General features: G+C 32.0%; 2 protein-coding genes across 5 annotated transcripts; both read right to left on the reverse strand.

Moving 5' to 3' along the window:
* Nucleotides 1-431: 431 nt before the first annotated feature.
* LOC100789136 (uncharacterized) lies at nucleotides 432-5,437 on the reverse strand. Its single transcript, XM_006575070.4, has 5 exons — nucleotides 5,016-5,437; nucleotides 4,253-4,767; nucleotides 1,918-3,252; nucleotides 1,456-1,570; nucleotides 432-833 (listed from the first exon to the last, which is right to left on the reverse strand). The coding sequence occupies exons 2-5, from the start codon at nucleotides 4,748-4,750 to the stop codon at nucleotides 601-603; spliced, it is 2,181 nt and encodes a 726-aa protein (XP_006575133.1). The 5' UTR covers nucleotides 4,751-4,767; nucleotides 5,016-5,437; the 3' UTR covers nucleotides 432-600.
* Nucleotides 5,438-9,324: 3,887 nt separating this feature from the next.
* On the reverse strand, nucleotides 9,325-13,615 carry LOC102665366 (transcription factor PIF1). 4 transcript variants are annotated; one of them, XM_006575071.4, is made up of 9 exons: nucleotides 13,265-13,615; nucleotides 12,433-12,593; nucleotides 12,220-12,312; nucleotides 11,530-11,569; nucleotides 11,110-11,224; nucleotides 10,472-10,570; nucleotides 10,313-10,378; nucleotides 10,126-10,191; nucleotides 9,325-9,715 (listed from the first exon to the last, which is right to left on the reverse strand). In XM_006575071.4, the coding sequence occupies exons 5-9, from the start codon at nucleotides 11,146-11,148 to the stop codon at nucleotides 9,590-9,592; spliced, it is 396 nt and encodes a 131-aa protein (XP_006575134.1). In that variant the 5' UTR covers nucleotides 11,149-11,224; nucleotides 11,530-11,569; nucleotides 12,220-12,312; nucleotides 12,433-12,593; nucleotides 13,265-13,615; the 3' UTR covers nucleotides 9,325-9,589. The 4 variants fall into 4 exon arrangements, with proteins under 4 accessions (XP_006575134.1, XP_040869497.1, XP_040869498.1 ...); XM_041013563.1 differs by having other exon boundaries at nucleotides 10,472-11,224; XM_041013564.1 differs by lacking the exon at nucleotides 13,265-13,615 and having other exon boundaries at nucleotides 10,472-11,224; nucleotides 12,433-12,836.
* Nucleotides 13,616-14,159: the final 544 nt, after the last annotated feature.

A 14,159-nucleotide genomic window follows, 5' to 3' on the forward strand; every position in this document is an offset into this window, starting at 1 on the left:
GTTTTCTAGCCCTATATTCAGTGTTTATCTGAACTAAGCAATCCACTAAAATACATAATGCCAATATACCGGCCACTTAAATGTTTTTTAGTGGTATGGTAAGATGGTATGTTCAAGTGTACATCCTTTTTTCACAGCTTTAATTCAAAAGCCTTAGTGTTGGTGGCTCAACTGCAAGAAATGGGGATTTTGCCCATCATTAGCATCTACAATTGCAATTCTATTGATGAGGCACAGAAGCTTATCGTCCTTGGGTAATTACCCTTTTGAGCTAGAGTGGGCCAAGTTTTGCAATGTTTATCTTCGAACCCCAAAATAATAAGAATAATAATAACAATAAAAGAGGCATAGGCACCATGAGGCTTAGGAATCCTGTATTTTCTTTTTTCATTTCCACTTTTAGTTTTCTTTCTTCCAGAGATCAACCAACCTACTCACAAAAGATAGGTGTGCGGTCTTTCATTTAAATCCAAGTTATACATACAAGCAAAAATCTGTACAATGTTTACAATAAAACAGCAGCAAATCTACTATATGACCCCATCCTGTAATAAAAATTTGTGGTGTGATAATTAGCAATGGAATTGATCTAACCATCAATTAATCAAGAAAATATGCTGCTGCTTCATCTACTGATTCTGCAGCCAGAGCTGCTTCGGCTATTCTAATTAACATTGTGGCCTTGTAGGTGGCCAAATCTGCATTCTGGGCAAGAGATTGAGCCCTTTTGCGTTTATTTATGGCTAATTCCATGGACATGTTTGCATTGGCTTTGGCCTCTTCAATCTTGAGCATTGCATTTTCTTCCATGGCATCTTGTTCAGCTGCAAATGCTGAAAATGAATACAAGATCAGACAAACATTTACAACATTCATTGGAGTATACACAAGTAGACACCAGCAATTTAAAATCCAACATGACTTTAAAAAAAAAGATGAGTGCAAAACCCTTCGTGCAACCATCAACACAATATCCCAACCAAAACTAACTAGCAATCTTATGACAGACCCATTTTTGCATTCAAATTCATACACACAAATCACTGTAGACTCAATGAAAGACCCAGTTTTGCATTCATACACAATCGCCATGGTGCATTCGAACAGAGAGACTCATAGCTTAGTTATTCTAAACATCCACAGTAGCTGCACTCTTGCAGAATTAACTGCAAAGTCATATGATATGCCAAATCAAAAAGCTTTATGAAATAAATCCAATGACTAAGGGAAAAGTTCTAAATCATTTGATTCAAAGAATCAGAAACTTAACAAAATTGTTGGACAAACAGGTCAAATACAAGTATTTGTATTACAACAGACCAAAAGAGGTAAGGGAAAAACCACTACATGAAAATTCAACACTAGGATGAAAGGTAAATTAAGGTTTCTATTTCACAACATTTAATAGAAGAAATCCACATTCCATTTTGTTGAAGACAGAGATCATAAAATTACCTTTCAACACACTTGGTTGATTGCCTCTACTAAACTGACTAGGTTGTCTCTTGAACGACCTCCTTTTTCGCAGCAAGGGCTTCGGGATAAGTGGAGCTCTCTTTGATTGATGACCCTGACACAATTAATTGAACTAAGTCAAACAGATAATGGGGATGCACTACACTACTGAAGATTACAACAATGCCACAGCCCCAACATGAAATATTATACCCAAATAAAAGTACCCACAAACAGTATCTAAAAACATTAGGAAAAACCCAGCTTTTAACCACAGATCTTGAAGTCATCTGCATTTTCTGACTACAAATAATCAACTAAGGACAATAACTATTGATATACAAATATAATATACCATTAAACTAGCAATATAGATTTAACATACACCATAGAACTAGAAATATAGAATTAACATACTCTGGAGACACAGTAGAACATTCAAAATCATGATTGAAAATTTACCTGGAAAACCCTAAGCAGGAAAGATCTTTTTTGCTTTCGTTTTCTCATCCAATAGTTATATACAGCTTCTACCACTTCCTTGCTACCAAGGTCCTGACAACCATTGGCAGCAGATTTTTCATCAAATGTCTCATCTGGATTATAATAATAAACCTTCTCCATAGCATCAATAATTAACTCAAAATTATCTTCTGATACATGTTCTTGAAACTCATTGAACTTTTTCAGCCATTTCTCATCTTCAGAATCCATGTCATAATTTGCAGTTTCCCTTGTCATCGCTCTAGTTAACTCATCACCAAAGGCAGATATGTATGTGACTGGTCTGTGATAGGGAAAACTGTTACTTTCTGCATAGGAAGAAACCTCACGCACACCTGGAACTGGGATAACTTTGGCAGCAGTAGCAGGGGTATTACGATCAAAGCACTTCTTGTAAAGGTCTTTAAAGACATTCCAGTCTTGGCGATTAGTAAACTCCAGCTTCCACCCATTGTCCAATGAATACATTACTGCATGGGTGAATCGATTTGTTGAGAAGGGACGCATCACTTTTTCTGCTCTGAATGTGCATCTTGTTAATCCACCTTTCTTTACAGTGAAAAGCCATTCTTTTGGAGATGACGTCTCTAAAGTAACAATTGCTCCCTCTGCCCTGCAACATTGGTCTATCTCTGATACCAATAAGTTTGCAAAACAGGAAGATGAGCCTAGTCTATCTTTCGAATCCACTATGGCAGAACGAGCTTCTTTCAGGTTCCCTTTGGTGCTATCATTGGCCATACTCCTAAGTTTCCTGCTAGAGGTCACAACAGGCAATTGGCTATTGTTTTTCCTACCACCTGTTAAATCAGAAGCTACTGCCCCATTTCTGCGTATACTCACCATTGAAGGACTACGGGCTTTCCTTTTCCTAAGAGAACTTCTCCTCTTCTGAATGCCTCTAGAGTTCAACATGTTCCTATATTGTCCATTCCGACCAGCTGCCCTGGTGGTAACCTTGACAGAAGAATGCAAGGATAAAACATCATTGATTTCAACCACATCAGATGTAACAGTTACAATATCAGAAGGTTTCCTCTTAAAGGTATCACTTGAAATCTGCTGTTCATTCTGGTTTTCCAGCAAATCATCATCTGACTCGGTATCCTCATCCCTATGCACATTTATTGGATTATGTACAAGAAAAAATGACCTAAACATAAATTTTAAGAACATCGCAGACTGCAGATACTCAAAACAAGGAGGAACAGCAGAAAAGTCCACAGAAAATGACGGCACGGACCCTGTGACCCCAAAGAACTGGCCTATTCCAGTGTTTACAGCAGGAGGACCCTGAAAGATGATATAAGAAACAGAAACATCTTTAAATCATTGAGCAAAATAAAAACTGGAAAACCAGCCAGTAAACAGTGACTATATTTCTTCTCCCCTCAATATGCCCATAAGCACCTAGGGGCAGGAGAATACTGCTTCTACCACTATTATTAACAGGCCAAGATTATAACCATTAAATAATCAGCGTGAAAATCCTTTTTGTATCATTAGTAAGCCCTTTTTTATTATTTCGGTAAATTTGGTCACAAAGCCAAGAGAACAGAGGAATTACTGGAACAACAGTATACAAAGCAATGTTTACAGAATCCATGGGTAGTTTATCCAGACTTAAGTTTGCATAAACCTCTACAGTATGAAGTCAATAAAAGCAGAGAAAGAATGCTGACATCACAAATTCAAGTCAGGCACACAGGAATTTGACACAGATAAAAGTTAAATAAACAGTCCCAGCAAAGATCTCTCTAAGGACAACAAAGGAACAAGGATGTAACAGATCCTGGTAACAATATCACGAAGATAAAGGACCAACCACAAAAATAATAGATTAAATAAGCAAATTCTAGATAATTTGGATGGGATACAAATTCAGTGAACATGGTAGGTACTCTATTCACAAAACCAATTCTTAACTATGCATTCTCTGACTAACACACACCACCCCCAAAATTCTTTAAAATTCTACTCAACAGTATAAAGAATCAAGCAAAAAAACCCAATGATTTAATCAACAAATTCAAGATAATTTAGATGGGTTGCAAATTCAGTTAAAATTGTGGGCACTCAACTATCCAAACCAGAAAAACCCAATTCATAACTAGACACATTGGCCAACTTACGCACCACCCCAAAACTTCTTAAAAATTCTACCCACACCCGAATAACTATTTTAATTTTTTTAATCACTAAAAGTTTTTATCAATAGCACCCTCCAAATCCATCAATGTAGTTTCATCCAAAATAAACTACGTTCAAATCAAGAACCAATTTTTTTAGTTACCTTCACAAACAGCATCCCCTTCGACGCAAAAGCACCGTGAATAGCCTCCGACATGAAGAACCCCGACAGCTTCCTCGGGGAAACCCTAACCCTGGCAACATACCTCGCCACCGAAGCCAACAACCTCAAAAACCTTCCACTATTCCCGGCACAGCGATTCACAGCTACGGAAAGCACGCAGCGCCAAACCTCCACATTCCTTCTAGAAACTTCCCTCTTCAAACCCTTTTTTCTCCTCTGATACACAAGGCCCTTACCGAACCTCCTATCAACCACAGCAGCCTCCTCGGAGCGCTTCCCCTTACGTGGCGTCGCCGCAGCGTCAAATTTCGCCGCTTTCAACGGCGGCAGCGGCCACTCGTCCCCATCGTGGGATCGCTTGGTCTTGACCTCGCCGGAGTCCGGCCAGAGCCGCCGGCCCGAGCGTAAAACGCGGGCCGTCTCGGCCCCCTTCATCCCGAACACCCTCGTCGTACGCCGCATCCCGGCCGCCGGCATTGCCGTACGGTGAACCACTTAAAAAAAACGAACCAAACCGAACCGATCGTTACTTTTTTTTTCCTTCAGGGGGGAGTGTCACATGATCTAGTAGGTGGCTAAGGAAAGAAGAATGCCATGGTGTGGAGAGAATCGAAATTATCGAACAGCGATCGTGTCCGATTTTACAAATTAAAAACCCATAAACAAAATATTTTTAAAAAAATAATTAAAAGAAGGAAGAAAGAGGGGGAAAGGGGTTAAAGGGAGTTCTGAAAAATTGAACCTTGAACGGAACAAAAGCGAGAAATTTCGGAGGTGAATCGTTGGGGAGAGCGAGATCTGTGATATAGAGAGAGAGAGAAGAGAAAAGAGCGCGCGCTGAGGAGAGAGAGAGTGAGGGGACTGGGTGTCACTGTTTCGGCTAGGGTTTATGATTAAAACCGCTGAGGGGGAAGAAGGGGAAAGAGGAAGAGGGAGAGAGAGAGTTTTGCCGAGTGATGGAAGCCGTTGGATTGGAATGATGGAGGGTTAAGATTTGTTGGGCGCGCAGAACGATGCGGCTCCCTCCAAAGAGCGTTTTTTCTTGTTGCTCAAGAAGACTTCAAAGGAGAGAGAAGGAGGGTGGATATTTTGAGGACACGTAAAGAGTTGTCAGTGATAGTGAAAAGACAGTTTTAAGAATAGGAGGCAACCAGCGCTCGACACTCGAGTGGTATTTATCTTTGTGACTAAAAATATAATTCATTCAATTTTTTTTTATTTTAATACTAATATAAATATTAATTAATTAATATTATAAATTAAATAAGCAATTGATTATAAATGAATATATTAATGTATAATTTAAAGCTATTAGTTTTGTAATAATTATTTTTGAAAACTGTTTAGAGTAATTTTTAATTAACTATTAACTAATAATATAAAAGGAAAAAATGTTAATTTTATTAAAAGGATATCTAGTGTACCAGTATTAAATTTATATTTTATAACTTATAAGTAATTTTTTATATTATTAATTATTATTTTAAATTTGTATGAATATATATTAATGGATATGTCAATAAATATATTTTTATATACAATCATGTGTCATAAAATTGTTATTATTAGAGGTGTTGTATTAAGTAGGATGGATATCTTTCATTTTTTTTATGTCATGTTCCCTTTTAACTTTTTTTATTAAAAAAAATAATTTAGCTCATTTTTTTGTTTGCATGATTGATTTGAAATATCAAAAATTGAGTGAATTATGGTTTGCACTTATGTTTTAATATTTTACTCTTATATAGTTAATTGCATAATTTCAGTTTTAAATAAATCTCAATTGATTAAATAAAATATTTTATTTATTATTTTGATCACATGATAATTGAATAATTTAATTATAAAAAATATTCTGGAAAAATTAATTAAGATACATATACTCATGATAATTTTTTTAATTGTTTATATAATTTTGTCAAAATTTATATAGATAATTTTTGTTGAAAAGTATTTCAAACTGAAAAATAAAAAAGGAAAAAAAATACAAGTAGAATGATAAAAAAATACTTTGATTTAATTAAACAACAAAAAATATTAATATACACTACAATGTATTTCATTAAATAAATTTTGAAATTAAATATATTTAATAAGTCAATTAATTATCAATTAAACACTATAAACATAGTCAAATACATGTAATTAAAATAATTAAATATTCAATATATCAACCAATTTCAATAAACTATAATTAGCATGAAAATTAGTATTTAATGATATATTAATATTTTATTAAGACTACATGCATTAAAATAATTGAAAAATCTAGAAATTATGAATCCTATTAATATTATATAAATAGGTAATTTATATTTTATATTTATTGTTTCTTGTCATGTAGTAAAATTATAAAACGTAAATAAAAAAATACATTACATTAGAGGAAGAAAAAAAATAAAGCTATAAAGAACAAACGTTATACATTATAAAAATTTTGTTTACGTGACTATAAACTTTATATCTACAGTAGTCGGTAACCCGTGCATCTAAATGATTTTTTATGAAAGAATAAAATAGATTGTAAAAAGATAAAAGAACTAACATTCATATTAAATAGTTGTAAATAGTAGAGTTGATCAATTGTCAAATTATTTGAGTCATTTGATTAACCAATCTTCAAAGGTTGATATTCATGTGAATTTGAAACTCGTGTATACGTATGAGTCACTTGATTAAGGGGCTTCAAAGGTTGATGTTTATGCGAATTTAAAACGTGTGTATACGCATGGATCACTTGATTAAGGAAACTTGAAGATCATGCAAAACAATTGTTTCAGATCACAAAATTAACAAACTATATTAAGATGAATCTCATAAGGCTTAAACATAATAAACAAAATAAATGTTTAAAATTAAAAGGGTTAAAAAGTAATAAAAAAGTGTAATTAAATTGAGAATTGAAATTTCAAATAAGTAAAATAGTTTTTTTTATAAATATATGACAGCATGTCAATTATAATATAAATTACTCCATATTTACATTTGTCAGGTCACTTAACAATTGTTAATTTACACTTAAATACTTGAATTTGAAGCACTTCAACAGTGACCAAGCTATTTCCTCTAATTACCTGCAATAATAGAGAAAAATTAACAATTTCAAATCCATGTTCATGTTCTATTAACTGCACTGTCCTAACAACTTAAATTTAAAAGACAATGCAAAAGAATAGAACTCACCACCATTTCTATGGGATTTTTCTCATTGTCATTCACTTCACGACCAAAAAAAATTCAAGTGAAAAATGAGAGGAATCCTAATGTTTTAAAATCCCGTGATTGTTCTGACCTACTCATGGTGGAGAGAAGGGATCAGAGAAGTGAACAAAAAAATATGATAATAGCATGACTGCAATTGTAAAGAAGAAAATGAAAGACGAATTAATAAGAATGAAGAAAGAAGACATAAATCCATAGCACAATAGCATGAAATTTGAAGTTGAAGTACCTCTCAAATAGCTTGAACCTTCCATAAAAAATGTTTTTTTAAAATAATAATAATAATAATAAACATGCATAAAACAAAGTACAAAGAAAGAACCTTCCAAGGAAGAAAATCAAAAAGTGGAAAAATAAGGAAAAAATCAGTAAGGAAGAAAAAACATGAAACAAACAATAATAACTAAATAATAATGATAATAATAATAATGATGATAATAGTAATAGTAATAATAATAATAATAATAATAATAATAATAACAAAATTAATTAATTAATTAATTAAATACAAAAAGAGAAAGTAAGGAAAATTTCTAATTTTCATTGCACGACGTGATTTGTTTTTTGTGCAAATTTCAGTATTAAAGTTGGTATAGGAAACATCAATTATGGGCTCAGGAACCACAATAATAAATGTTAGAAATCAAATACTTTTAAGAAAATCCTAATGTATTCATTATCCACAAACTGTAAGCTTCACAGAAGACATTCCAATGAGATTTTCTTTTTGGCCATGACGTCATCGTGGTATTGACTGTTGCCCACCGATAATATTTCTTTCAATTTTTTTACTAATTACTACTAATAAAGTAATTGAGATTTCTTGCAAAAGTGTTTCACTTAAAGTGGAATAACTTAAATTCCAATACGTGATGTGTGATTAACGATATAACATATCTAATATGCTTTTTTATACACTTTCTATATCTAACTAAGTAGAAGCTATTTCATTTCAAAAAATATAATCAAAATGAGCATTTTAAATTGAAGGGATCAAACTAAACCTATTTTAAAAAGTAAGAGAATTAATTAAACTTTTTAAAAATAACATAGCCAAATTGAAGTCACCGACTAAATTAAGAGAACAAAAAAGCTGACATTTCTTATAAGAACGATCTACTTCTTTCAATTATAATTATAATAAATAAATAAAAAAGTAGCATAGTTTATTACCATGCAAGGCATGAGATTTCTCAGGTAATTATTTCAAGAAAATAATAGTACTTGCACTATTTTTTTTCAGCAATAGCATACTTACACTATCGAGAAAACTTTTTTTTTTTGCAGTTAAATTAATTCTTAACTTTCATTTTTGGTATTCCTTCTTCAACTTTAGTTATATAAGAGGCTAAAATATACATTAATTCTTTGTATATTCAATTTGAACCTATATATCTTTAAAATGAATAAAAAATTATAGATGAATTTAGTCAAATTTTAAAAAATATGTAGATTTATTCTTTATTTTGGATATTTTTTATTTTCATAAATAATTAGTTAGAAACTAACTACATATTATTTTAATATTTGACAACCAAATTCATTAACATAAGGGATCACGTTTAATCGAAAGTATAGAATTTAAAAGTACATTTTTCTTTTAAAATTATATCTAGAATGATTTTTAATTGACAGTATAAAAGGTATCAACCTTAAACTTTGTTTTTCTCTCATAAGCAAAAAAAAAACTGTTTTTTCTTTGTTAATCTTTGCAGGCTATCTGACATCAACAACCGTCCTTATTCTTTTTTCATTTCTTAAAATAAAACCTTTAACGTGAACGCATTATAAATCTGAATACAATAATGACATTGATTTACACAGGGAATGGGGCTCCTGGTTCTTACTACATCACTGAAGTGCTTGAGACCAACCTGTACAGATGGAATTTGTAAAGAAGCATCAACCGTACAATTAACATTATACTATTTTTCAATATACACCATTTGTCAAATATGTGTCCAATATGAATCCATGAAACAAATTGAAGTATCAATGCTTCATACACAGTAGACAAAAATGAATATTTATCAGTGATTCTTTTGCTAAAATTATTTTCATTAGAATATTAAATTGAAACTGCCAAAGAAATAGTTAAGTGTATGTTCGCATTTCCATGCCCATGCCCATACCCATCCCAATCGCCATTCCCATTGGTGGCATATACTGCTGGATTCCAGGAAATATCATAGGTATGATGCCACATCCCATGGACATCATCTGCATAGTAAATAAACATGATAGCATATGACCAATAGACATAATATGGGTTATAAATTGAGTCACAAACTCACAATTGTGCAGAACATGTGAATTCTTTAGTAAATATTATTAGCTTTCATCTAAATAACATTATGCCAAATACAACCTCTTTGGCTCTGCCACCCTGTTTCTTTCACTAAAAGGATGTGCAGTTTCCTCTAAAGAAAACTTTTCAATAAGAATTAACATTTTATTACTTTGTTTTGTCATCCTTATTTTTCTCGCCTTTCTCCTTAAACATTTTTAAGGCTCAAAGACATTTTATAAATTATGGATGCTGATAAATCAAACCATATTCAAGTAGATTGCTCGATTAATGTACTCAATTGCTTTGTTAGCAAAACAATTTGTTTATATAAAAGGTTTACCTGCACTTGTAATTGCAGTGACTTCAAGTACTCAATTGGTTCATCCAGCATTGAAGCTTTGCCAGACTATCAAATTCAGAAAAGGAATCAATATTAGAAAGAGCTATGAGGAAGGAAGTAAAATCTCAAGCATAATATATTAAAACATAAAAGGTACTAAAAGTTTTAATAATTCTGTTGTCCTGACCTTGTTGCACCGAGGTATAAGTTCTTGCAAAGCTTTCATCTTCTCATTAATTCTATCTCGACGCCTCTGCAGGGAAATACAATATGAAACTCTCTGAAAATGAGAAAAACAACATAAAATCGATGGACTCATCAAAGTTATGCAAGTACAAACCCTCACCCTCTCGGAGAGATTATGGACTTCTGCGGCATGAGATCTTTTTGTAGATGTAGAACCACGAACTTGTTTTTTAGCTTCCGGAGATTCAAAATCAACATCCTTTTGCAGTGAGACCAATGGAAATAAGAATATATAAGTAGCATAAAACATAATGTATACAGATTGCAAAATATAGAAAAGAGACAACAAAAATGCCCTTATCATATAAACTATTGATCTGTCTCATCTGTTCCAAGTTCCAACGTATAGGTCAAGTAGTCTATTTCCATGGGAAGCCACCAACTTATGACCTTGTGTACAAAGTCCCATCCCCCTCGTTTTTGGTAAATTTAGAAGTAATACAAAACAGAACATTATATTGCTCAATGCCTTCACAAATAATTTTACTAATTTCATCTACATTCACTTCACCACCCTTCTTCCCAACCTCCATTCTTGACAACATCATCTTTTACCCAATTTTTTTTTAAAAAAAAGTTAACTGAAATGAAACAGAACATTACCGAGAATTTTTTATTGGAAGAAAAAAATAAAACACATAAAATTAATAAACTATATAGCAAAATTTCATAATTAAAAATAAAAGGATTGATAGATTGAGAAAAAGGCAATGTGGCATTTGAGGAAGCCTTATCTACCAACAAAGACTCTGACTTTGGAGAAGAGAAGTTCAACATTTGTGATTGGTGATGATGGCCATCAGAGAAAAGAGTAGCATTAGATCTCAACAAAGAGTTGTTTCATTCGTGGACCCTGAAATATAAATGACAGGGAAGATTTGAAGATGTTGCTCTAAAAAATTTGATAAGAACATATATAATCAATGAATTTGAAACTCCCAGGAAACTTTAGGAGCAACATTAATCAAAATCATTGACTTGAAACAAACACCAATGAAATCCTGATAAAATATCCAATCCCAATTTTGATACTGAATATGAATAGCTTCAATAATTATGAATTGGAAACCCATAATTTTCAAAAAGAAACAAAGATAGCAGAGTAAGCTACAACATTGTCAACATCGCATCCAAATGCAGATGATATAAAAATCATACCTCACCAACATACTTTTGCACAAACTCAGATCCCACAACCCTGCATGAGCATCACAAAATCATGTATAAATAAATTGCTGGACCGAGAAATCGCATACCCATCATCAGGTTCCTCGGAAAACAGGTGCATAATAAGAAAGAAAAAAATATGGAATGATTTGTACAACATATTTATATACAATGTGTTTGAATCAATCTCTAAAAATTAGGAATTAGCATCAAGCTATCTAAGGAAACTATACAAAAAATCAAGGAAAGAAAGAAAAAAATATGGAATGATTTGTACAACATATTTATATACAATGTGTTTGAATCAATCTCTAAAAATTAGGAATTAGCATCAAGCTATCTAAGGAAACTATACAAAAAATCAAGGAAATATCACCCTAAATCAGAATAACATTTTAAAACCCATAGAAATTAGAATACTTCCAACCACATCATATCCAAATAGAACTAAATCAGAAAATTGTCACAATAATCTTATCATATCTTTAAAATAAATACATAAATTCCCAAAATATTTTTTTTTACAAAATTTTATTTAAAGATCATAAAAGATAAAATATAATAGTAATTGCCCATGGCTATTTTCTTTCTTTTTTTCTTGAGGCTTGGCCCTGTTATTGTTTTCTTGCTTACCAATAAAATAAGTTTATTCTTTGCCAAGAAACAGATAGTCCAACTTACATTATGCCAGTCCCGGATATGTCAAACTCCAAATGTATGCAAGAACGATCAAACTCAGGTTTGTGAAGTTCTCTTTGAGCGGCAATATTAACCCTTCAAGAAAGATACAACAGTTTCATTGTATCAAGTTTAGTAAACAATAACAACAACCATAAATCAACATGCACAACTTCAAATACTTGCAAGGATGGTGAATATCAAACACAACATTACCATTTGCCACATTTAAGTGATTATCATTGCAAGATGTGACGGTGGAATCATGAATAACCACTGGATATTCAGGAATAGCAGCCTTATAAGGAGTAGATACAGTATTTACATCATCCTCATCCCGGAGAAACTGATCCAACTCAGACCATAGAGATTCCTTCCTGCAAAGGAAAAGCAAATTCAAAAACATTCTAAATGGAGGAAAGCAATAGCCACACATAATGAAGCATAAAATTAAAAAAAGTAAAACCCAAAAACTCAAAATCATCTTTTACCCCAAAAAAAAGTGAACTCAAATGAAACAGAACAATACCGAGAACCATCAAAACCGGCAACATCAATAAAATTATAAAAAAAGGAAAGAAAAAGTCAAAACTTTTCCACCCAAGAAAAAATGGACAACAACAAAGGGACCAAAAACACAGAAAAATGAAAACTTAACATGCATCAGAACAAAAAGAAAACATGCATGAGAAGAACAGCAGGGAAAGAAAAAAAAAAAATATATATATATATATATATATATATATATATATATATATATATAACATATTTCAAACAAAGTAGCAAATAAAAGATAAATGGTATCCTCGTGGTGATCCATATTCGTATTTGGTGTTCACAAAACACGTCTCTGCGCAACAACAACAATAACACAAATTAGCAAACATTAGGGTTCAACGCGAGAAAGAAAAAACGTCTTTTTACCACACCGAAGAATACTCGAAGAAAGCGGCAATCAAATTGGTGAAACCTAGTAGCATTAAAACGCAAGACAACACATGCATGAAATTAAGGGAGAAAAAAAAACCAATCAAAAGATGGAAATTACCGAAGTGAAGGTCGAGAAATTCGGTGCAGTGCAATTGGAGAAAAGAGGGGAGAATGGAAGATTGGAGAGTGGTGAGATGAAGGCAGAGGAAAAATCTCATCTCTCTATGGCATGCGTCTGAGATGAAGGCAGAGGAAAAATCTCATCTCTCTGTGGCATGAAGTAATCGAAAACGCTGGAGAAGAAGCCACGTACCTCACCAACAGAATGGCCAAAGCTAAACACTCAACGTGGCACAAAAATAAGGCAAAGCTGGAGGAGCATAAAATGACCAAAAAACCAAGGAAATGGACAACTGTTACAATCTTAGATAGGGGTATTTCAGTAATTTCCAGAGGGTTCTCTTTTATAGATAGTATATAGATTATTGTACGTATTATTACCCTATCAATACAATCTTCACTTTTAATTAATAATAAATATATTTTAGAGAAAAATAAATCAATATGAAGGTAATGTTCAATTTAAAATCTAAAAATTAAGTTTACATTTTTTGTATAGTATAATTCTATTTCTAAGTTCTATTTCTTTTATAAAATTATTTTTTTAAATATTAAAGTAATAATAATAATAATAATGATGATGATAATGATGATGATGATGATGATGATGATGATGATGATGATGATGATGATGATGATGATGATGATGATGATGATGATGATGATAATAATAATAATAATAATAATAATAATAATAATAATAATAATAATAATAATATAAGCTTACCTTGAAAAGTAAAAATCAAATAAAATAAAAAAAAATATTTTTTTTTAAAAAAGGTAGTACTTTTAATAAAGAAAAAGAAAGCATATAATAATTTTTTTCCACATTTTATTGTTTATTATTGGAAGACTCAATCATGTCATTTATTGCATTTTCTTTCTTATCAAAC

This window comes from Glycine max, chromosome 2, assembly GCF_000004515.6.
Source record: "Glycine max cultivar Williams 82 chromosome 2, Glycine_max_v4.0, whole genome shotgun sequence".
NCBI classification, from domain to species: domain Eukaryota; kingdom Viridiplantae; phylum Streptophyta; class Magnoliopsida; order Fabales; family Fabaceae; genus Glycine; species Glycine max.

What these genes read in the sequence shown, in the direction of transcription:
- LOC102665366 (XM_041013563.1), bottom strand. Translation starts at nt 10,675, where the DNA reads ATGATAAGGGCATTTTTGTTGTCTCTTTTCTATATTTTGCAATCTGTA. An exon ending in TCCATAATCTCTCCGAGAGG is followed by an intron (nt 10,379 to 10,471) that starts GTGAGGGTTTGT and finishes ATTTCCCTGCAG; the next exon opens with AGGCGTCGAGATAGAATTAA. An exon ending in CACTGCAATTACAAGTGCAG is followed by an intron (nt 9,716 to 10,125) that starts GTAAACCTTTTA and finishes TTTACTATGCAG; the next exon opens with ATGATGTCCATGGGATGTGG.
- LOC100789136 (XM_006575070.4), bottom strand. Translation starts at nt 4,750, where the DNA reads ATGCCGGCGGCCGGGATGCGGCGTACGACGAGGGTGTTCGGGATGAAG. An exon ending in AGGGGATGCTGTTTGTGAAG is followed by an intron (nt 3,253 to 4,252) that starts GTAACTAAAAAA and finishes ATCATCTTTCAG; the next exon opens with GGTCCTCCTGCTGTAAACAC. An exon ending in TCAACCAAGTGTGTTGAAAG is followed by an intron (nt 834 to 1,455) that starts GTAATTTTATGA and finishes ATTCATTTTCAG; the next exon opens with CATTTGCAGCTGAACAAGAT.